The sequence below is a fragment of the Megascapheus bottae genome, chromosome 20, assembly GCF_031878675.1.
Source record: "Megascapheus bottae isolate mThoBot1 chromosome 20, mThoBot2.hap1, whole genome shotgun sequence".
Taxonomy (NCBI): Eukaryota; Metazoa; Chordata; class Mammalia; order Rodentia; family Geomyidae; genus Megascapheus; species Megascapheus bottae.
In genome coordinates, this window is record NC_143528.1 from 31,195,692 (window position 1) to 31,219,623 (window position 23,932).

General features: G+C 36.3%; 1 protein-coding gene across 1 annotated transcript in view; it reads right to left on the minus strand.

Annotated features, from left to right (window-relative positions):
- Positions 1-6,880: 6,880 nt before the first annotated feature.
- The window catches only part of Tll1 (tolloid like 1), a 145,455-nt gene continuing 128,403 nt past the window's right edge, over positions 6,881-23,932 (minus strand). Inside the window, exons 17-21 of the mRNA XM_090354218.1 lie at positions 20,293-20,418; positions 18,625-18,752; positions 13,895-14,108; positions 10,118-10,368; positions 6,881-8,818 (exon numbers count right to left, since the gene is read on the minus strand). Coding sequence (XP_090210344.1) covers positions 8,684-8,818; positions 10,118-10,368; positions 13,895-14,108; positions 18,625-18,752; positions 20,293-20,418 — 854 coding nt within the window. The 3' untranslated portion in view covers positions 6,881-8,683. The remainder of the gene's footprint in view (positions 8,819-10,117; positions 10,369-13,894; positions 14,109-18,624; positions 18,753-20,292; positions 20,419-23,932) is intronic.

The window sequence follows — 23,932 nt, forward strand, 5'->3', positions numbered from 1 at the left end:
TTCTGCTTCTCAGGAGTTCAGTAAAGAAAGAATCAAATGCACATGACAGAATAAACTCCCGCCACTCTCACTTAATCCACACTCATATTATCCCTGCGATCTTTCTTGTAATCTTATTTGTGAAAATTTTCACTGGGGTATGGCTAAACATTTTGTTCTCTCCTGTGCCTTACAGAATTATTAGTAGAAAAAAAATCTAGCAATTTCTACCCCAATTAACTGGGTGTGCCAGATATGAAATAAAATGAATGAATCGCAAAATTTAAATCCTCTCCTATGCTAATAGCTTTTTAAGAAACCCATCTGTTGATAAATGATCTTTTTTCTGGTTATTTGACCATTAAACAAAAAGTTTCATCTGAAAGAAAAGTAGGTAAACTACACGAATTTACTGAGTACTCAAAAATTTAAACAACCATAAATCATTTCCTACTGACATATACTGTAACTTCCCTTTGGAGTGCAGGCTCCACTCTGAACGAAAACCAGGTTTCTAACTTCTTGGGAAGAGATATATACTAAACTCATTGGAAAAACACATGCAAAGATCATGCTGCGCTGCATTCATAATAACCATTCACATAGATTTATGAGCCAGCTAGCAGATGGGAATAATATCTCAAGAATTAGCCTCAAAAAGAATCTGTTGTCCCACACATTCATCTAGTAGCACACATTACATGTGCATCATGTAAAAAACACTACAATAATCATCTAAAAATGACAACTTAGGACAAAATTAATTTTAACATGCATTTATTTAAAACATTGCATAATGCTGTGCCAATATAATAGTCTCTGTCAGTGGTAGGCTCTGCCCACCCTCCATAGTCTTAGAATAGTTTTCCAATCCACGCAAATCTCCTCCTTTCTCTAACATCATTCATTATGGTCTTCTCTTGAATAATAGCTGAGTATGTAACCTCAGCATTTGGGACTATAATGTTCCAGCCTTTTGGAATGTCCCTCTCACTTCTACTTTGGAAGATACTCAATTCTTTCCTTATGACTTAAAATTTTCTTAAAAGTCCATGACCACCCAAGGCTGAAAAGATTATTTCTCTTCAGCTTTATCTAATTTATTATCTAGGTACAGACTAGAACAACAATCTTATATTACCTTATACCTCATTTTTATATAATGAATTTTCTCAGTGCTGTATTTTTAATATCATAAATTTATAAGACCCTGGAGTTGAATCTTCTTGTTTTTAATATTGTGCAGTTATTTGTGTTATGATGAAGTGGGTCTAAAAGGTATTAGTTGCTAATAAACATCAGTTGGGTTTTTCTTTAATAACAACATATTTCTAATAAGATTTGGGGTCTGAGTACTTTTGTGTAGAAATTGACATCATTATTTCTCTGAAGATATATAAATGAACTTTTTTAAAATTTTTTTACCTCCAGTCCTTGGGCTTTTTCAAGGCTAGAGCTCTACAACTTGAGCCACAGCCCCATTTCTGGCTTTTTCTATGTATGTAGTCTTTGCTTCTGTGAGTTTAGTTAAGTGATGTCATAAACAAAACAGTGGTATACTTGTTGAATATGCTACATCTGTGGAAAAATCTTAATATGTGTGCTTAATTTGGGGTCAATCACTTTGGAAGTTGAAAATGCAGCCTCACATCCAAATGCTTAAGAACAGAATCAGGATGCTAAAATTCACCTGCTTGTGGCTACATAGTTAAAACAAGTCTCAAGAAAAAAAATCCAAATTACAGTATAAGTCTAGAAGACTAAACTAATTTCTTAGAAAACTGATAAGACTGTTAAAACATCAGTGACCAAGGTATTTCTGGAAAGTTGATAAATTGAACAACTTAAGCAAATTACAGAACTGAAAAAAATATTCTTAAGGACAAGAACAAATATATAACTAGATAATTGTGATAAGTGTATGGGAAAAATTTAATTTGGTCTACTATAGTGATTTCTAGCTATATTTCTATATATAATGTAGGTGTTTTAGACACTATTATTAATGGGTATTAACTACTGATTTTGTTCAAAATAATTTGCCTCAAATTTTATACAAATTCCCTCATTTTCTTCTAACAATTACTACTTCTTTTAAAAATAAACCAGAATTCTAAATAGTAGAACAAAATTATATTTCAGCTTGTCTAAGTGCAACCCTTGTATCCAGTCATCAAGCTCCAGCAAAATTTGCATTTTTTAAAAAAAATTTAAATCACCTTATCTACTTTAATTCTAGCTATGATTTCTAAAGTATCATTAGAAGACTGTAGAAATGCTAGGAATTACAAAGAAGCAACAGCTGATAAAATGAAACAAAACAAAACCCATTATCACCTGAGAAGGGAATCCCTTTCTCCCTTTCTTGCTTTCTCTCCCTGTCCCAGTTTTTGCCCACCATTGCCTTAGCATTTTCCAATATTCAAAACAGCTGAACTCAAACTCTCTTATAGCCAGAAGCAGTTCTCATACAAATTGTATGAAAACAAATGCCGTGAGTTTCTGGTTCTCATTGGCTCCAGAGCATGGTGGAAGAGGAACATGGGAAGGGAAGATGGCAGGATACTAATAAATACACCAGGATTTGGCTTTAGCCCTCACGCAAATGACAAAAGCTTGTGTTTACTACTAAGAACTGTCTTTTAAGAATCTTTTAAAAAAAAAAAGTCGGAAGGGAAATTTAAACCATACCCCATTTGACACTTTCCAGGATGCTATATGCTAAACACTAGTAGACAACATTAATAGACCAAATGAAATAAAACATCCCCGTGTTTTGAATTTTTATGTTAATCTCCTCCCCACATTGGCCTGCACAGAATGTCATCATCAGGAAAATCTTGATTTAAATGGTTGAATGCAATTTGTGCTTCTGTTCAAATTAAAATGAAAAAAAATTTACAGAGAATAAACCAAATAGCTTTAAATGCAAAGGCCCTTTGAAACTTAGTATCATTCAAAGGCCATTTTTTTTATTTCTAGCTTTCCTAAAGAGTCTAAATTTCTAGGAAATCTAGGAATTGAAAACCTCAGAATTCTAGATCTCTAGAAATCTGGATTTTTCAAAAACTCTAGATTTCTGTGTTTATGTCTAGATTTACTTCTGAATTTGAAATTTCAGCTTGTGAAACATAGCTCTTACCCAGTTTTGCTATAACAAAATTGTTCACTAAAATGCTTGGTAATCTTCAACTCTTTTTTTTTCCTATTTTTTCTTACTCTGTTTCTTAATAATTACATTGTTCATGTCCTCTCTCCTCCAACATGTAATAGTGCCCTTAGGATATGAGTTTCTTTTCTTCATCTCAAATGACTATTTTTCTAAAACCTCAAATTTCCCTGGAGTAAGTGTTATTCAATTAGATATTTAAATGAGCTATTGATTTAGTATTGTCTCTCAGGTGCTGAATTATCAGGAGAGCTTGCAGACATAGTCTTCAGCTATGAATAAAAAGCTAATACCTGAGATAATCAGTGTAACATACAATGTGGTTTATTCATAAAAGATGTGCAAAATATGCAAGAAGAAGGCAAGGTGCATGTATAATACTAAGAAAAGAAGAGGGAAGGCTAAAAAAACAAGAAAAGTGAGGGAAAGGGTGGATTGGGAAGAATGGGTGAGAATGTTGAAAACAAAGACTTTAATCAAGATTCATTGAATATATAAATTTCTTTATAAGTTGATTGTAACTTCTTTGTACAACTACTTAAGTATAGTAAATATATATCAAATATATGTAATAGAATATATGAGACTATATAATCATGAGTTGATAGATTCATTTACATTTTGACTGAAAATGATGATCATTAAATTCTGCTTACTCTTCAAACAGAATCTTAACAGACCTTTTGACAGAAAGGAAATTTATTTTTATACTCATACTAGAGTCAATAGCATAATCATCCTATAATATCCTTAGGAAAAAATAATTTTAAATACCATTAAATGGTTTTGAAATCATAATTTTTAATGTAGTCAGACATTGAGCATGTTTTACAACTAGTGTTAAATCACTTTCACAAAACTTAATTTTATTTTGATCTGAAAAGTTAAAATTTGAGCAAAAAAATGAAATATTAAGGAATTTTCTACACATGTGGAAACATAGGCAGAAAGAATAGGATGATGTCAGACAGAAGACAATAAATCAGAACTGTTAAAGGCATGTGTCTGCATTCCTGTAGAAACAGCCTATCTTAACAAAAGTGATTTCAATATTTACTCACAAGTGCCTGTTCTGACAACAAATGTGATGTGACCCACTGCCAGGACTTAGCATCATGTGTCAAATCACAATACTGGAGGAGATCTAGGATTTTTCTTTACAGTTGATTTTCCATCTCTACTTGCAAATCTAGTAAGATTAGCAACTTCTATCACATTTTTTTTCTTGTTTTTGTTTTGTGCCTGTCCTGGGGCTTGAACTCAGTACCTGTGCACTGTCCCCAAGCTTCTTTTGCTCAAGGCTCACACTCTATCACTTAAGCCCTAGCACCACATCCTGCTTTTTCTGTTTACTAAGGAATCATGCACACCAGACAAATGCTCTGCCACTAAGGCATTTTCCCAGCCCCCACATTCATTTCTCTTTTATAATATTGGAGAGAGGTTATGCCCTGTGAGTTGTGCACAGGCACCTGCTGTTGCTGTGCCATCTTTCTGCATCGTTCCTAAAGTGGACTGTCATAGATTGGAACTAGGGTCACATGATCAGCATGGAGTCAGGCTGAGACTCTTCAGTTGAGAAAAACGTGAGCAGGGCGCAGTGGCTGACACCTGTAATCTTAGCTACTCAGGAGCCTGAGATCTGAGAATTGAGTTTCAAAGCCAGCCTTGAGACTCTCCTATCTCCAATTAACCACTGGAAAAGTGGAATTGGCTTTGTGGCTCAAAGGGTAGGGCAGTAGCCTTGAGCTGAAAAGGTCAGGGACAGAGCCCAGGCCCAGAGTTCAAGCCCCACAGCCCACAAAAAAAGAAAAACAAAAGGTGAACAGGTTACAAGATGGCCAGTGATAAAACTAGAAAAGTGTGAGCTTTTTCATAGGTTATTGCCATAACTTAATTAATTGAAACTTCAATCTTAGAACTTTTAAAAAATTTTATAACTTTTATCATTGTGAAAAATAAATAAAATTATTTATTAGGGGTGTCTACATTTTCTTTTTGCCAGTCACAGTCTTGAACTCATTGCCTGGGCACTGTCCCTATGCTATTTTACTCAAGGCTAGTACTTTAAGCCATGGTGCCACTGACTCTTGGATACTCTTCTGCCTCTGCTGGCTTTGAACCAGAATCCTCAGATCTCAGTCTCCGGAGTCACCAGGATTACAAGTGTGAGCCACAGTGTGAACCACAAGTACTTAGGTTGATATTTTCTATGTGGCAGAAAAAAATACACATAAAACTTAATACTTGACGATTCAGTGACTACAGCAGCTCAATAAAAGAGATTTTAAAAACAAGCTGAACAAATTTTGAATCTGATTATCATGGTATATTTATGGCAAAAAGCCAATAAGCATGTGGGTATTTTAGGCTTTAGTTTTTGAAATTTACTTTTTAATTAACTTTTAAAAGTAATTTAATTGGCTCAAATTAAGGGAAAACAGTTTGTGTTTGTATTTGTCTATGTTTGTGTATGTATGGGTGTGCATACACATGCACACCAGCGGATTGTATGAAACTTAGACACTTGGCAAATATAAAACACGACCAATATACTGATGAAGGGTTGAAAATAATTTACAAAATTAATTTAATAAAATGCCTAGGACAATAGCTAACAATTATTAACAAAACAACAGATGAAGCTGTCTGCGTTTTCATTTAACAACACATTTAAGGCAAATGTTGAATGACTATAAAATAATATGCAGTAATTCTAATATCTGACATAAGATATAACGAAAATTAATATCCATGTAGGAGACTTAAAGTTCTGACAAGTCTTCTGAAAACTTTTCGTAATATCCCAGTCATGTTGCACAAACATCCAGATGGCTGCCAACAGTATCAGTCAGAACGTCCAGACTACTTCTTAAAACAGACAACTATATTTTTCCCTACCATGCCAGGTAAAATAATTTAACAAATTAATTTTTGACAAAGGCTCATTTTAACTCCAAACTATAGGATGTTTATTTTTACTGTTTAGTACTAATTCTGGTTCCTAAAGGTATCTACAGTTGACATTCTAATCCTAAAAGGAATATGTTTATTCTGAAAGTGTTGACTGTGTCTCACCCTCTAATTTACTTTATAAGGAAAAGTTTCATGATAAAAAAAATCTACCATTTATGTCTATCAAGGATGTGCCTACTCCATTTTGTAGACCAAGCACAAAATTTCCACTCAGACAAGTTGGGTTTCTATACCGAATTTTACACTGTTCTTCTAGCATGTTCCACATATCTCTGTGCCTCACTTCCTGAGCTGTGAAAGGAGACTATGGACCCTTCTTTAATGGGTAAGATGGAGGTTAGTAAGACCTACTGCGCATGCCTAGCCCAGGGCTTTTAACAGGACCTGGCGATTCCTAGGTAAATGTCTGTGTCTTGTCTCTCTCTTCCATCCCTGGCATATCATGGTCAATTAGAGATCAGTGGGAAAAAATGTTACTGGAATAAATCAGCTCCACTAAAAGGTTTGTGTACATTGCAGGCGATAGTCACACATTTCCAAAGTGACATTCAAGGATAATAGAAACACTGTTTTTTTTTTTTTTTTTAAAAAAAAAAAGTCATTTACACTTTACAATTCACATGGAGAAGATTTTTCAGAGCAACAACAATGACCACCAAAAAGATAAAAACAAATAAGCTACATCTGTGTACAGTTTAATTGTGTAAAAATTAAGTAGACCTAATTTTATCAAACATTGAAGGTTCATGGACAGGCAAGAGAAACAAAGCTACATCAACAACCATCTAATTGAACATCCAGAAATATCAAAATATAGATCTCTAAAGGAAAGAGCATTTCTTTAGCAGTCTGGAGAATTACAAAGCTCCTATTATTTATCCATGAAGCCTAAGAAAGGTGCTATTTCAAACAGGATTCTTGTAGGACTTGGCACATAAATTCACACTTTTCATGCCTCCCCCCAATATTTTCCACCTTCTAGTGCTTCACTCACCCATACTCATATACAAACTATTAAAAACACACATAGCTGTCAAGGAGGAAACTCATTCTAAAGTTCCACTGGTCTACAAAAACAACAGGTCACCATGTTTATATCACCATTTCAATCATGGAAGTGGATTTTCCCCCATAGAAATGACAGGTGATACACTGTTAAGTCCAACACTTCAAAATGTGTCTCTAGAGGATTGTACAAGAATCTAAGGCATCAAAGTACTCCTTCCCTCCCCTACACAGGGGATTAATGCTGTTCTTGCAATGATCTTCTCCTGAAAAATTTAGCACACCTTCAGTCTTCAAATGGACACAGAGAGACATTCATAGTCTATAAGTGATAGGCTCAAAGGTCAGAAATTTGTTCTTTAAAAAAAGATGTGTATGGAATAGCACCATTTAAATTCTTTCAAAAGCGAATACCCTTTTCCATTACCGCATGAAAAAAAAAAAACCAAACAACTGAAAACCAATTCTAGGAAGAGATGTAACAGAGAAAAGAGAAAGAAATCTTTTAATAGTTCACAAAGCCTGCTTCTACTTCATTTCAACTTTTTAAAAATACGCTACATACTATGACAATATCAACAATAATAACTACACCAATAACAGACCAACCACAAAGGAAAAACAATGGAGCAGCAGCAGTAACTTGATAGGAAGCAGGCAGGCAGTTCATTTAGGATCCTGCACACTCCTCGCGGGTGTTTTCTGATAAGGTTCAAAAGACATCCTAGGCTTCTTGAGTTTGGTGTGAGAGAGAAAAAAAGCAGCACTTCCACAAAAAGAAGTGTACCAGGGCATTTTCCAGTAATTAAATAAGTGATGTTAAGAGTATAAGTAACCGCATTAACAGATACCATTGGCATCTCGGCATTGTCAAGCGTTGAGTACAAGGGCACAGTCAAGATCATTTCTAATTGAAAGAGGTGAAGCTGGCCTGCAAGTGAAAATGATGCTGAAATATTCCAGTTTCCAAACATCTCTCTCTCTCTCTCTCTCTCTCTCTCTCTCTCTCTCTCTCTCTCTCTCTCTCTCTCTCTCTCACACACACACACACACACACACACACACACTTAAAGCACAAACCACCTTTAAAACACTCCTACTTCACACCCACTTCTAAGCATCTAGTTTCCATTGTTTGTGAGATGCAAAGTCACAGCAATTATGCTAAGACAAAGAAGAGAGTTTTCCAGTTTTAGACTTGCAAGCTGATGATGGTGCATTCCCTCAAATCTTGGATAAAGAATCCAAGAATACTGCACAGGGTCCTGGCCTCGGAATTGCAAGGAGAATCATCTATTTCAAGCTGTGAGAAAAGACTGGGTGGGTCCTTGGAGCCTGTGAGTCTTTCTGTCCCACCAGGAGTTGAAATACCCTTGTAATGCTGATCAGGATTAACTGGAAGTTTCTCCTTTAGTACAGAGAGAACTCTAGTCTTGCAGTTTTGTTTTTGCTCAAATTCATTATATAAAACAGTTGTGTGAATATCATCAGTTTAGAAAAATATGTCTTCTCTTCATTTGGACATCCGTTTATCTTCAAACAGAGGTTCTGGTGTTATTTTTTGGTATGCATGGTTTCTGGATATCTTATGCTCTTGTACCTTACATAAAATCCTTTTTTATTGATGGTGTCATCGGTGTGAAAGTGAATTAAAACTGTGTCTCCAACTGAATAGATTTCTTCTGGTGGCTAAAGTGGAAATAAGGCAAAGAAAAAATGAGAAATGGTCACTTTTCTTCAATGTCGTGCATGTTTAATGACATTTTCTTTGGTATGTAATCTTTCCTACAACCTTGAAAAATATTCATATTGACTTCTGCCTTTTTAGATGCTGAAACAGGATATTCAGAAAGGAAAATGATACTCCAGACCATGTCAACGCTGGGGTGGGGTTTGTTTACAAGTTCTGGGCACTCTTCTAGAATTGGGGATGTTTTCCTCAAACCCTTAAGACCAACTGCTTTGATTTCCAAATATTATATTGAAGTTCGGGAAGGCTAAAGAGATAGTAAATCCATTTCCGAAATTAGTCTGAGCCTCTTCTAGAACCTGAATCTTCTTGCATTTCTGATTTTAAAAACCTATTAAGGAGCTATTGTATTTTTTTTCAGGTGTTATGGGGAATAGAATTCAACAGTGTCCTGTAGGCAACAGCTATTGGTTTTGCAAGACAAAAGCTTGGAGCTACTATTTTACAACAAAATACATATTTAAAAGACTAATCTAGATTAGTACAATGAGCCCAGGAGCAAGAGATTGAGAAAACCTTCAAGTGTCCTGTTCACAGCACCAATTAAGTGTACATACAACCCCATACAATGAAACAAGTGTCTGTATACTGGCTAGCCCTACATACAGACTGTGATCTTGACATTCCACCCAAACCTCTTCGTTGAGAAGGGAATGTAATTTTGAATGGGATGCCTAGTCTTTCTTTTTTTATTTTGTGTTTTAACTTAGGAAAGGCAAAAGACATTGTGAAGATCGTGTGCTTACATATACTGATTAAAGAGTACTAAGAATTTAAGTGCATATTCCACAGTTAAGAGGCAGAACCTGGGGCCGGGAGTTTGGCGTAGTGGTAAAGTGCTTGCCTAGCATGCACAAAGACTGGGGTTCAATTCCTGGGTATCACATACACAGAAAAAAGCTGGAAATGGTGCTGTGGCTCAAGTGGTAGAGCTCTAGCCTTGAGAAAGTCCAAGGACAGTGCTCAGGCCCTGAGCTCAAGCCCAGGACTGGCAAAAACAAACAAACAAAACAACAGGCAGAGCTTGTTAAGTGACAAGTATACTGAATTCATCTGCTAATTTTATACCATCATGTAAATTTTCATTAGAAGTTGAAAAGCCATAAGGGTAGAAGAGAAGTGGAGCTTCTCATCAGGATAGCAATAATATCCTGTTGTACTCGTTACACATATCAATCATAAAGTAACAGGCATTTAAAAATGATTTCTAAAGTATCCTATAAATAGTGTGTATTTACCCCTGATCCACAGAATCGACCAAGTTCCACAGCTGTTGAATCGACACCGTCAAAGAGTTCAACATAGTCGTAGCCACAATCGGCTTCTTCTTCGACTTCAAAAGTCTGGAAAGATAATTCAAGCCGAGAGCCTGGTTCTGATACTAACAGCCATTCACAGTCGAGCTGTCCTGGGTAGTTATTGTCACCAAATTGTGCGTGCGAGTACAGGTCTTTGGGTTTGGGTTCTGCTTTCAATCGGCCACCACACTCTGCCCAGGAATGAAAAAAAATGAGTACATGAGGGGCCTCAGGTCCAGTTTCAACGTCCTCATAGTCTAAACGCTGTCTGATCTCAGTCTCTCAGCAGCAGATAGGGCACTGGAGAGTCAGAGTGTGTTATAGATCTTGGCACACGCCCCAAATCTAGCCATCATAGGTTGGATGCTCTTACATCCATGGACACTGTTACTGGGAAAGCCATGCTACTGCATTGATCCACGTTCCACCCCAGGAAAAGAGACAGGTGAGATTAAGGATACCAATACTAGTGGGAGTTTTCAAATTCACTAGCAAAATCACCCCAGGGGCATGCACGTACAAAGCATGTGTTTAGCAGCTGAGCTACACCCCAGACCTGTACAACCTAACATCTAAAACGGAAGATAATAAGTAGTATCTACATCAAAGGATGTCAATGAATAGGAAATTGATAACTATATAAATATTTCATTAGTGCCCGACTCATAGTAAGAGCCCAGCAAATATTGACGTTGTCATTATTCTTATGAAGTATAAAACAAAAGGCCAAACAGAATTCAGTAACACTTTAAAATACTCCAACTGCTCTGAGAAAAGAAAACTTATATTTCACTTTCAAAGAACTGTCAAAAATGTAGGTGAGTTTTGGTTCAGCAGTCCAAGAAGAAGGGGAGAGGACCAGGAGTTTGTAGAAAATACATTCAGATTTGTGTTCCCACTTTACAGAAATAAAGTAGAGAAATCAATGCCAGGATCCAGAAGATACAGCTTGCCACCAGCCTCAGCTTGGAGAAAAAATAAAAAAGAAAACAAAAACAAAAACAAAGAAAACACAACTGAGAGGGGAAAGGAAGAAAGAGTACAAACATCCACAAGGAAATAAAGTATGGGATCATGCAGGAAAAGGAATTCCACCATGTTGACAAAGATTGTTTTTTGTTTGTTTGTTTGTTTGTTTTTTAAATCTTGATTACTGGGCCGGGGGTTTGGCCTAGTGGTAGAATGCTTCCTAGTATGCATGAAGACCTGGGTTCGATTCCTCGGTACCACATACATAGAAAAAAGCTGGAAATGGTACTGAGGCTCAAGTGCTAGAGCTCTAGCCTTGAGAAAGTCCAAGGACAGTGCTCAGGACCTGAGCTCAAGCCCAGGACTGGCAAAAAAAAATCTTGATTACTTTTTAGCACTTTTTAGCGTAGTTTAAACTACAAGTAAGAAAATTAAAAAAAAAAAAAACACCAAGAAATTCACTGTTCTTTATTGGTTTCAAGTGAAATCATCATTCATATGATCACTATTCATACCACTAAAAGAAAAAATGATAAAATAATAATCTGGCCATGAGAAAAAAAATGAGAATCTTCTTAAGAATGAACATTTTATTATTCTCTTTTGTTTTTTGGTTTGAGGATTTGGGGTTTGGGGCTTACGGCTTGAACTCAGGGCCTTAACGTGTCCTTGGGCTTTCCCAAGGCTAGAGCTCTACCACTTGAGCCACAGCATCATTTCCGGCCTTTTCTATGTATGAGATACCAAGGAATCGAGCTCAGTGCATGCTAGGCTACCACTAGGCTACACTCCCGGTCCAATTTCATTGTTATTTACACAGAAGAATGATTTTCATAGGCCCTGGAGGAATTCTTATATAACATGAAAAGAATTCTCTGAGTGTGTTTTAGAATCCCATGACTTTCAGCTTCAGGTCATCGTAGCTTACAACAAATTCCTTTGAGAGATGATTTTCAAAGAGAATAAACAAGTTTTCAACAGCTGTGCCAATGCATTTATCCAAATAGGAAAACAGAAAAGATGGCATTGACAATATCAGCAATAGTGCTGTTAAGTAAATGGTTTGCAAGTACTTTATAAACTTTCAGAGAATTTTCTACTTGACTTTGGAGAACAAAGAAAGAAAAGAAAGACAGACACAGAGAGAGAGAGAGAGAGAGAGAGAGAGAGAGAGAGAGGTGAAACAGGAACATGTCTTCATTTTATCTAAAAGGCTTGTTTGTATGTGTGCTGTGTTAAACTCCATAACAGCTCCAGTGCTTTTTAGTGACCATTCTAATTGACTTGGACCAAAATGCTTTCTTTTCTAAGAAGTGTAACAACATATTATTGATTTGTAAATGTCATTGACAAATAATACAACCCCATTTACTACTTTTTAAAAAAAATCTGCTGTCAGACAATGCCATGTTTTAAAAATTACTTTCTCCTCTCCTGTGTCACAGCCATGTCTTCTAAGAGAAGACCCAAGATATGCATGCTCAGCTGACAAAGGTGTTTCTCGCAATGAGCATCCTTCCACTTGGAATGGTGCATGTGTTTTCTGATTAAAATAAGTTTAGACAATGTAGACCAAATATCAGACAAAGAAATGGTTTTGCACTAGAATGTGAAAATAATATTGGGAAATGGAATAATTAAAAATCTAGACACATTTTTTTAAAAAGTGAAACAAGTTTAGGAACTCATGGCAAAAGTAATTGTTTTAAAATAATTTCATGTGCAACTTGTTTTACTATTATTAAACTGCCTTTTACACCAAGACAGAATTCTTTCAGAATTATAATCAAACTGCATACATCAGCCGTACCACTAGGTGGCAGTGGAAGCTAAATGATTTCAGCAAACAGCTGTAACTTTTTTAATTCCTTAGCATTTTAAGGTACGTACAATTAAATTTGCTCCAAATTATGAACAATTGTATTATATATATTATAGATATAATGTCTGTTTCTCTAAATTAAACTTTATCTTTTAAAGACTAGATGCAAAATTTGAATTGGAGATTAGGATTAGAAAAAAAGATTATGTTCCATAGCAAAATTAAAATAAGAAAGGGCTGGAAGAGTGGTTCAGTGGTAGAGAACTTGCCAAGCAAGTAGAGGCTCTGAATTCAAATCCTAGTACTTATAAGGAGGAGGAGGAGGGTAAGGGAGAAGAGGAAGAGGGGAAGGAGTGGGTGAGAAACGAAGAGTTGACAAAGAAAGAACATAAAGAGACGGGGTGCCAGTGTCCTATGACTGCAATGCTGGCTTCCTGGGAAGTTGATAACAGCAGGACCATCAGCACATGAGGCTAATTTAGGCAAAATGTTCACAACCACAAAGGAGGACTAGAGAAGTGGCTTAAGTGATGGAGTATCAGCCTAGCAAGTTCAAATCCTAGTACCTTAATTATTCTTTCTCTATGTTTATTTAAAAATATATACGAGGAGAAGCTAACTAACTCTACAGCTTATGAAAGTTTCCAATAGCTAGATATAGATTCCTATCTGTTAAAATGGACACATCAGTAAAATTTATTATACAAATACTCCACCATATGACATGGTCACAGATCATATCAAAACCCAGCTGTAGTGTTGCAAGGCTATTTATGTAGCAGCATAGACAATAGTTCTGAAACTATCTCACACAATGTACTTCAGTGAGAGCTTCTCGGAACTTTATGTATGATCTAGTTACTGAGCCCAAAACACACATTCTCCAGAAAAGATACCTGGAGTTCAGTCAAAGGAGAGAAGCTAACCTGTGGAATGTGTGGCTTGAAAGCCCTTTCTCTGAACAGAGGCATCAGAAATGAACCGAACAAACATTTGATTTCCTGTAGCCACAAGGGGATCTGGGATCTTGTTGCCACACAAGCGTCCAAGAATTGGTGACTTTTCAGTTTGTCCATCAAATACTTCTAAGTGATCATAGGCACATTCTTGATGCTGCTCAATCTCAAACTCACTAAAGACCTAGTTTAAAGAAAAGGGGAAACAAATATTAAATCACAATAACCAATAAGCATTAAAGTCAGCAGTTGTTACAGTCATTGCGAGTAAAAAGAAATGTTCATGTCATCAGACAAAAAAAATCACTGAATAATGTGAAAAGAAAACTTTCAAAAGGAGAAAACACAAAGAATCTCACTGGAAATATCACACATTGAATCTACAGATTTTAACAGATGGCATTTATCCTAAAGCGCAGCCTACAAACATCTGATCTTAGGAGTTCACGCTATTCAACTTAATACCCGAAAACCAGTGCCAGAGTAGAATAAAGTAGATACAACAAATGGGACATAGAAAACCCTAACGAATGTCTAGATTTTTGAATAAGTCTTGTTGATGCAGTTATTGAAGCATCAATTTCAAGAATATGGTCAATTAATTTTATACATGAACATGAATGCTATACTATTTACCACAGCAAAGATATGGAATCAACCCAATGTCCCTCAGTTGATGAGTAGATCAACAAGATGTGGTATTTATAGCACTATGCTGCTGTCAGAAAAAAAACAATATTGCCTCATTTGTAAGGAAATGGAAAGACTTAGAAAAAAATCATATTAAGTGAAGTAAGTCAGACTCAAAGGAACATAGGCTCAATGGTTTCCCTCACCTGACATAGACAGTAGAAAACTTGGGCTCTCCTAGCAGAGATTCACAATAGAACAAAATCTAGATAAATAAGGCCATATAGTATGACACTAAATTAACGGTGTTTGCAACCAATGAGAAATTGCCATGAGAAAACGGGTCCAATTCCACCCATCCTTCTTTATTAATTACGAAACCAAGCTTCTGAATTATAAGAGTATAATTTCAAGATAGTAAAACCGTGCTTCAAGAAAGAAAAAAAATGCATTATCTGCAAACCATTCCAGTTCTAGTCATACATAATGACTAGAAGAGAACATTCTACAAGATAGGTGTAATGTTCTTTGATTTTTATCCTAGAAGCATTGACTAAAAAAGGATCTAAATTTGCAGACTTAAAACGTAGTGAGACCATTCAGTGAACCACTGAAAAACTAGGTGACAGAGATGAATACACAACTACTGTACTCTCTAATGAAATCTGAGATCATGGGAGTAAATAATAACATCTGTTTAACAGGGCAAAACAGTTCTATACAAAATGACATTGAGCTAGTGGGTTGCTGGCAATCTCACCACCTAGTCTAGAAACAAATGGCTTTCTATCAAATTAATAAAGAAATCATGCTGAGTCAATAAGAGGTATATTAAGCAAAAGATTCCACAGCTGGCATATGCTCAAGTGATATATATTTTCCTTGTGGACTAGGTTGTTAGGTCAAATGAAAAAGACTGGGTGGTCTTTTTCTAGAAATCGGCCCGATCAACAGCTCCAAGCCACACAATCAAAGTCAAAACAAATGCTGAGATCTCATAGGCTTTCATGCTACAGAGACAACCACATAGAGGTATCCACATGTAGTGAGCTTCTCTCAGTTTTTTTAAAAAAAGTATACAGCAAAGAAAGTGTTATAGGAGCCCTTGGAATTGGAATAGCTTTTTAAAAATGTTTCTGGAGGTTACAGTGACAGATATAATGCACTATCTGCTGCTATTACACATGCTGAGCCATGAGTATTCATATCTAAATGATGCAGAATGTGGAATTTTGAATTTTGAAACACCAGAAACACAAAGCCACAGAAGATTCCCCGAAGACATTCCCATTTTTGAAACTCCTTCAGGTTCAAGCTGGCTTTGAACCGTGATCCTCAGCTTCCAGAGCATCTAGGATTACAGGCGTGAGCCACCACTCCCAGCTCTCTGTGTCTTTCTAAGTTCTTGATTCCTCCAACATTCATGATACTGCATCCTGGTTGCCCTTACTTTCTGCTTCCCACTTCTAAGGACCTTGTGATCAAACCACACAAGTCATCCAGGACATTTTCTCCATTTAAGATCCTGAACTTCAACCCATCTACAAAGTTCCTTTTCATGAAGGTGACAGATTACCAGGTTCTATAGGTTAGAGGGATGAATGTCAATATCCATTGTTCTTTACTCCACAAAATATAAGGGCTAAACATTTTCACCATCTCAGTACATACTATTTTCAGGGAAACAATCACATGGACTATGAATCTATGATCTGTATTCTTTTTTTAATTGTTTCTGGATCTCAGCCTCCTGAGTAGCTAGCTGGGGTTGCAAGGGCTAGCCAATGGGACCCAGTTCAAATTTGTTTTCCAAACTTTCTTAGCTCCAGGGAAAATGAACAACATCCCACAGGCCAATTCTGGCCTATGGCCTGTTTTTATCATTTGACTTTAGTGAAACAAAATAAAATCTATTCATTTGTGTATTGTCTGGCTGTTCTTACAATAAAGTGCTGGCATTAAAATGGTTGCAAAACAGATTATAGTACATAAAGTCTATAAAATTTTCTACATGATTGCCTTTAAATACAAGATTTTCTGAAAAGGGATAATTTGCTACATTTCCCACTATTAAGAGTGAGTTTCTCATTCACAAGGCTGTGGGAAATCTCTTATTGGGTCATGATTAAATAATATAATAAAAAGGCATATGGTTTTTATTAATAATTATCATTACTATTACTGCTTGGATATTATCCACTGATACTTGTTGATATTTAATAAGGCATGAGAACAAATATGTTATTTTTTTTCACTTAATACACATACAAAATATATGATTCAGCATTATCCCCAATTTCCCCATGAACAAATAAAGGGTATCCAAGGATAAATATCTTTCCTGTGATAGAACAGAGTGAGCAGAAGGGCTAGGATCTGGACCGAAGTCTCTGAGTTTCAAACATATGTTCCTAGTCTCTCCATCATTCCCTGTTGTATATTTTTAAATTTACTCATGATTACTTTGCCTTACAAATATTGATTTGCATTTAATAACTATTTTAATATAAATTATTAAATCCATACACCCACAGAAATTATGCCTCTTCCTTCTCTAATATAGGCTGCTATAGTAAAAAAGAAAGATAAAATATAGCAAAAAACTATATGAATCTTAAGGAATTCAGACTGTTAAAACTTTGCAAACCTTCTAAGTCATCTGAACTTCTAGGGGCCACTCTGTATCATTCAGGACACCAACATGATGTCGCCTCGAAAGTATTAGGCCCTGTACCCACATTGGTTCTTCATTCTATCTAGCTTACATGCAGCGTCTTGTTAAGACAGGCTATGCTGTATCTTCTGGGAGGCACTTTCCAATGGTGACAAAGATGCAAGTAATTTTATTTGTGGAATGGCATGAGAAAGTGACTATTTTTAAAATATAGAAGATTTTACCAGTTTTTCCAGATCCCAGTTCTTTAGCATAGTACATGATAGAAAGACACCAGTTTTAAAAATAATTTCCCTTGATCAGGACCTTGGACAGGACAGGAGCAATGTAATTCCTGCCACGCTGTCATCTCAGCATCTAGAGTGCATCAATTGAGTGACTTAAAATGGTGACTTCATATGAAGGCACATTTATAAGATACAGCAAATAGAAAGAACTCCCAATCAGTGCCTGATTTTATTATAGTGCTTCATTTAAACAAATATTTTTTGTTGCCCCCACCAAAAGTCACTGAATGGAAGAGTCTAAACAGAGAAATTAAAATTATGCCTTGTACCTCAATGGACTACATCAGACTGGTAGCCTCATGTTCATTCCTGACATAATTTCTCTAATGTCTGCTTGACTGTGTTCTGAGCCTTGCTGGACAGTAATTCTTGGTTCTAAATATAGTATATCAAAAGTAACTCTTCTAATTTCCATATTCCTATGATTTTATTTCCTTAAAGTAGAGAATTTATAAACTCTGTAATAAAAGTTAACATTTAATATCAGACAAGCAGGCCAGAATACAATACCTACAGAATATAGGAGGGGAAGCAAACAATACTTGTATTTGAATTATTCATATATAATAAGTGGGGGGGGGAATTCAGCATCTCACTACAGAGGATAATATATTATGCAAAAGTAATATTCTCCAAACCATAAGACAAAATTGATTTCATTATAAAAAGATGTGCTTTGTATAAGGGGCACATAGAATTCACAAAACAGTAGATTATATTATGCTGTGTGTAGGCAGTGATTATCATTTTTCTTGCTGGATGCCTGACTTTTTTGTTCTTTCATTGATCCCCCCATTTCAGAACATTATTGCCAGTAAACTATTAGAAAGTAAGCCCATATGTTTGCATCCACTTTAGTAAGGCCTTTTTAAGCATTTTGGAAAGGAACCCTAAAGGTAACTAAAGAACTACAATATGGCTACCTCCTTGATCTAGGATTAAGCCAGGATTGATTTAGTGTCATTAGGAAAGCATGAAAAGGGAAACATTTTCCAGCTGTCCACTGGTTCAGTGCAATGAACCAAACATTCTGCCCCCATGCTTACCCCACCCCTACCGTGTACCCCTTGCACAAGGCATGCAGTGGAAAGAGGGATGGGCTCACTTACTAATTTGATCCGGTGGCCGGGAATGGTGATGATTTCCCACGTACATTCTTTCCTGCTGGGGTACTTGTCTGGCCAGTTAGGGCTGGTAATGATGCCACTCGGACTATGAATCTTCTGCTCACATTCAGCTGTGCCAAGAAGGATACTATCAGTTCGTGGACAAATCGAATCCAAGCTTGGACTAGGCTAGGAAACAAGTAGCCTATTTGCCCTCCGCTGAGTGGAAAGATTTTCCTGAACACTAGCTAATCATTCTAATCTCAGTTGTTGCCTTCACCTGCTTTGGCAGAAATGTTGCTGGGCATAATCAGACAATGCTTGTTGTCTGACTCCCTGGAAATTATTTACTACATATTTGGTAAACTCTTAAAAGAAAACAAATTATTTCAAACCCTTGGTTCCATCAACTGAGACTTCAGTAGAACAACATATATTGACAACCAAGAATATCAGCATTAGCTATGTGCAAAACAATACATTCCACACACAAATCAAGAGACTATGCAATTGTTATTTCCCCCCCCCCCAGCCAACAGCTAATCAACATCAATAGGGTATATTATAAATCAAGTATTTACATTTTTGTTCCCCTTGGTATTTATCTGAATACTTAAACATAATTTTAGTTCTTAGAATGAAGTAGTTTCCATTTCCTGACAGAAATGGAACACTAGGGGAAAATAAGTAAACAGCTGCTAGTCTTGGAGATAGCTTCTAAACTAACCTCAAAGACTGCCTCACTCAATTAACATGAGATGTCCCCACCCTATGTGGGGAAGTTCTTCCCTTTTAGGAGAGTACACTGCTCAACTGCTAGGCTGTACAAGAAGAGTTCATGCCCAGTAAAGACAATCACTGGTGTTTATTCCTTAGAACTATACCGACCTCCTAACCATGCTAGATTTTCACAGGGAGATTTGGATTTTCTACAGGGGAATGAAAGAGAGAAAGAGAGAGAAAAACACAGAGAGAAACAGAGATGAAACTCAGCTCCTACCAAACAAATGAGGAATATATAGCAAGATATTGACCTTAAAAAGACTAGGCCCAGAGCTTAGTGACACAGCGCTGGTGTAGCCTGTAAGCAGACTCAGGTTCAATCCATACCTCTGCAACATTACATCATTGTAAGAATTTTGGATTGAGTCATGATAAGGGTTTTCTCAATTCCATCATCCCTGCTTTTTGCTTTCCAGAAAATTCAGAGTTTGTAGGATCAGCAGCATCCTGCAGCAGCCTTAAGATACTTGCAGCTGAACTGTACGTGGTGTGTTGTCCACAAGAAGGGATATCACATCAAAGGAAAACATTTTGTAGAAATTAAGCTTATACGATCTGATCTACAAAGACCTGAGGATAATGTGATGTGTTTTTGACTACCAGGTGGCCTACTAGCAACTTCTCAACTTGTTACCCTACCAACCATGTGTAGAGCAAAAGCTTTAGATGATACATTGCCATCTCCATTAATACAGCTTTGGATGTTATACACAATTTATTTTTATAGGCTTTGGCCTGGTAAGAGCAATTCACATAATTAGTATCCATTCAACTAATTAGTATGATATTAATAATGGTCATGTAAGTAATAAATTCTGCTTAAGAGCCAGGCTTTCCTCCACCCTCACGAAATCAGAGCTGTGAAGGAAGGCTACTTTCTTCTCCTACCTTCTTTGCAGTCATGTTTGTTCTCGTGCAGCACAAATCCATTCCGGCACTGACACATGTAACTTCCCATAGTGTTAACACACTCGTGCTGACATCCACCATTATCCTTTGTGCATTCATCTTTGTCTGGGAAAGAAATACACCCCAGTCTTTTGTCAGTGGCTTCAAAAGAAAAGAAACCTCAATGTGGGGCATACCCGCAAAGAGACAAATAGAGGTTTAGGGTGTTAAAATTCCTTTCCTGAGTTTGGAGCCTGGGACTGAGTCCTTGAGATTCCATCTAACAGTGGCACAACTTGCAATCCACTTTCTCTCAACTGCTGGTGGAGAAGTTTTATTCAAGGACATAAGGAAAAATGAACAGATTTTTCTCCAATTAATTCCAAACACTTATATGTCTATTCTTTTTTATATGTATATATTTTTTATTGTAATTAATAAAAGGGTTACATGATATTTGCCAGATAGAAGGTGCATTAATTCACATACATTGATACCCTTTCACATGTCTTAGTCCCCATTACCCTCCCCCCCACCTCCCCATCCTGGTTTTCCCCCCTTCCCTATCCTATTTCAAATACCAAATACGAATATATCCAATATATCAGATAACAGAGTGAGATACTGTAACAGTATGATATAACCAAGGGACAGCAAAAGAGATGAGAGATAACATAGTACAATAAGGACAACAATCATTCATTATAGGGCTTTTGTTTCAGTATCCTGGAGGTCCTTTCAATTAGCTTCATACTATATTCCTTATGCATCAAGGTTTTGCTCTATTGCAGATCTCTGCTAGTCGAGCCCAAGGTTTCTACTGATTATGACGAATGAGGGAAACCATTGAGCCTAAGTTCCTTTGAGTCTGGCTTACTTCACTTAGTATGGTTTTTTCTAAGTCTTTCCATTTCCTAACAAATGGGTCGATGTTGTTTTGTTCTGACAGCCGCATAGAATTCCATTGTGTATAAATACCACATCTTGTTGATCCACTCATCAACTGAGGGACATCTAGGTTGGTTCCATATTTTTGCTATGGTGAATAATGCTGCAATGAACATTGTTGTGCTAGTGGATTTAGTACGCCCTAGTTTCTGGATGGTTGGGTAAATGCCAAGAAAGAATCAACAAAACAAGGAGTTGGTTCTTTGACAGAATTAACAAAATTGACAAACCCTTAGCAAATCTTGCCAAAAAAAAGAAGAGAGCATATCGAAATAAACAAAATCGCAGACAAAAATCATGACAGAAATTACCAAGATCCAGAGCATCATGAGGGAATACTTCTCAAACCTTTATGCCAACAAATTTGAGAATCTAGAAGAAATAGATGAATTCCTAGCCAATATTAACATACCCACACTGACCCAAGAAGAGCTAACCCAACTAAACAGGCCTATTTCAAGCACTGAAATAGAAATGGCAATAAGAGACCTTCCACCTAAGAAAAGCCCAGGGCCAGATGGATTCACAGCTGAATTCTATAAGGCATTAAAAGCAGAGCTCACACCAATACTCCTCAAGCACTTCAACGAAATTGAAAATGAAGGTTCTTTACCAAATGCATTCTATGAAGCCAGTATAACCCACATCCCCAAACCAGACAGAGATTCATCAAAGAAAGAGAACTATAGACCAATTTCTTTGATGAACATTGATGCAAAACTTCTTAACAAAATACTGGCCAACCGTCTACAACAATTCATCAAAAAAATTATACACTATGATCAAACTGGATTCATCACAGGGAGGCAAAGCTGGTTCAACATACACAAATCAATTAATATAATTCAACACATCAAAAGGAACAAGGACAAAAATCACATGATTGTCTCAATAGATGCAGAAAAGGCATTTGACAAGATCCAACACCCCTTTATGTTAAAAGCTCTGGAGAAACTAGGAATCCATGGAACATTCCTCAATATAATAAAGGCTGTGTATGACAAACCCACAGCTAATATTATACTTAACGGCGAAAAACTAAAGCCATTCCCTCTAAAATCAGGAACTAGACAAGGATGTCCACTCTCTCCACTCCTCTTTAACATAGTATTAGAATTCCTAGCCAGTGCAATAAGGCAAGAAGCAAGCATAAAGGGGTTCCAAGTAGGGAAAGAGGAAGTAAAACTATCCCTCTTTGCAGATGACATGATTCTGTATTTAAAGAATCCTATAGACTCTACTCCCAAGCTCTTTGAGCTGATTCAAAACTTTGGAAAGGAACAGGGTATAAAATTAACCCTCAAAAATCAACTGCCTTCCTCTACGCTAACAGTGAGAGGAACCAGGCAACAATCAGGAAGGCAACTCCTTTCGCAATAGCGAAAATAAAAATAATTTTGGGAAATGTCAAAGAAATAGCCTTAACTTAGATTAAAATTCTTCTATCATGTGACAAAAATTGTTTTTAAGATTTGCATGCAATTATTTCCATCATTCCTATAATTGATACTTTTCATTAACTTTAAATAAGCTCAGCATGATTAAAGTGAGATATGCTGAAACATTCTAAGACAGTGAAACATATTACTAGACCATTCTAAAGGTGAAGCTGAATTTGTATATGTCAAGCTAATCCATTTCTGATAGACAAAGTCTAATAGAGCACTTTCCAGAACAAGCCCTATGAGCTTTAAGAAATATCTAGCAAATTCATTACTGGAGAAAAGAGCCCAATTAGATTAACAGATATTTAACTGATAGTTTATGGATAGCCATAGTTATCTGCCAAGTCCCTGAGCTGTCAGATATGGCTGGCATGTTCCATGAAGTCAAACTGGCAGCTTGCTCCTGATGTACATATGAAGGCATTTCACTCAGCCCAGAATTATCCTCACACAGAAAATGAAATGGACACACGTTGGCAGGACGTGGGTGGTTACACTGAATTCAAATGTTACACCGATGGATGATTTTTTTGTATGAGCTCACATGGTACACCAAGTATGCCAGCTTTGCTGTTTGAATCTAGTTAGTATTCTTTCCACCAGTAAAGAATCAGAAAAGGTATTTTAGTAAATGACCTAACAGCAACAGTTAAAGATGTGTCTATTTATCTGCTTCTCTGATATGTATGCAAAAAGACATATGCATGCACTGTAATATCAGAATATCTCAAATACATACAGGCAGGAGAATTAAAGTGCTTTAGAATTTAAAAAGTATAATTTATACTTCATTTATAAATTATATGACACAAAGTAAAACATCCTTTTTATTTCAAGAAGTTTTCCTGACCAACCCCCCCCCCAAAAAAAAACAGAAAACAAATCTCTGTAGTTTTCAGAGAGACCTTAATCATATTTTGGAGTATTTACAGCATTTATTTTGTACATAATTTTTAAATAAAAGGTATGATTAAGGTGATACAAAAAAGTATCCTGAACAACTTTTTGATAAAATGTATTCACCTCATTATTTCAATTTTAAATAAATTAGAATATGCAAAACATATATTTATAAAATAGTGTCTTGCAAAGCCTTGCCTTTTATGAATAGGGTATTGAGGTGATTCTACTTTGAATAACATAAATCTTCAGTGAAAGCCTGAGAAATCTTGAGAGGTAATTAAATTTGGGAGAAAGAGAAGGAACCAGAACAAGGAAGCAGAGTTCCACTGTATTTCTAGTTCATT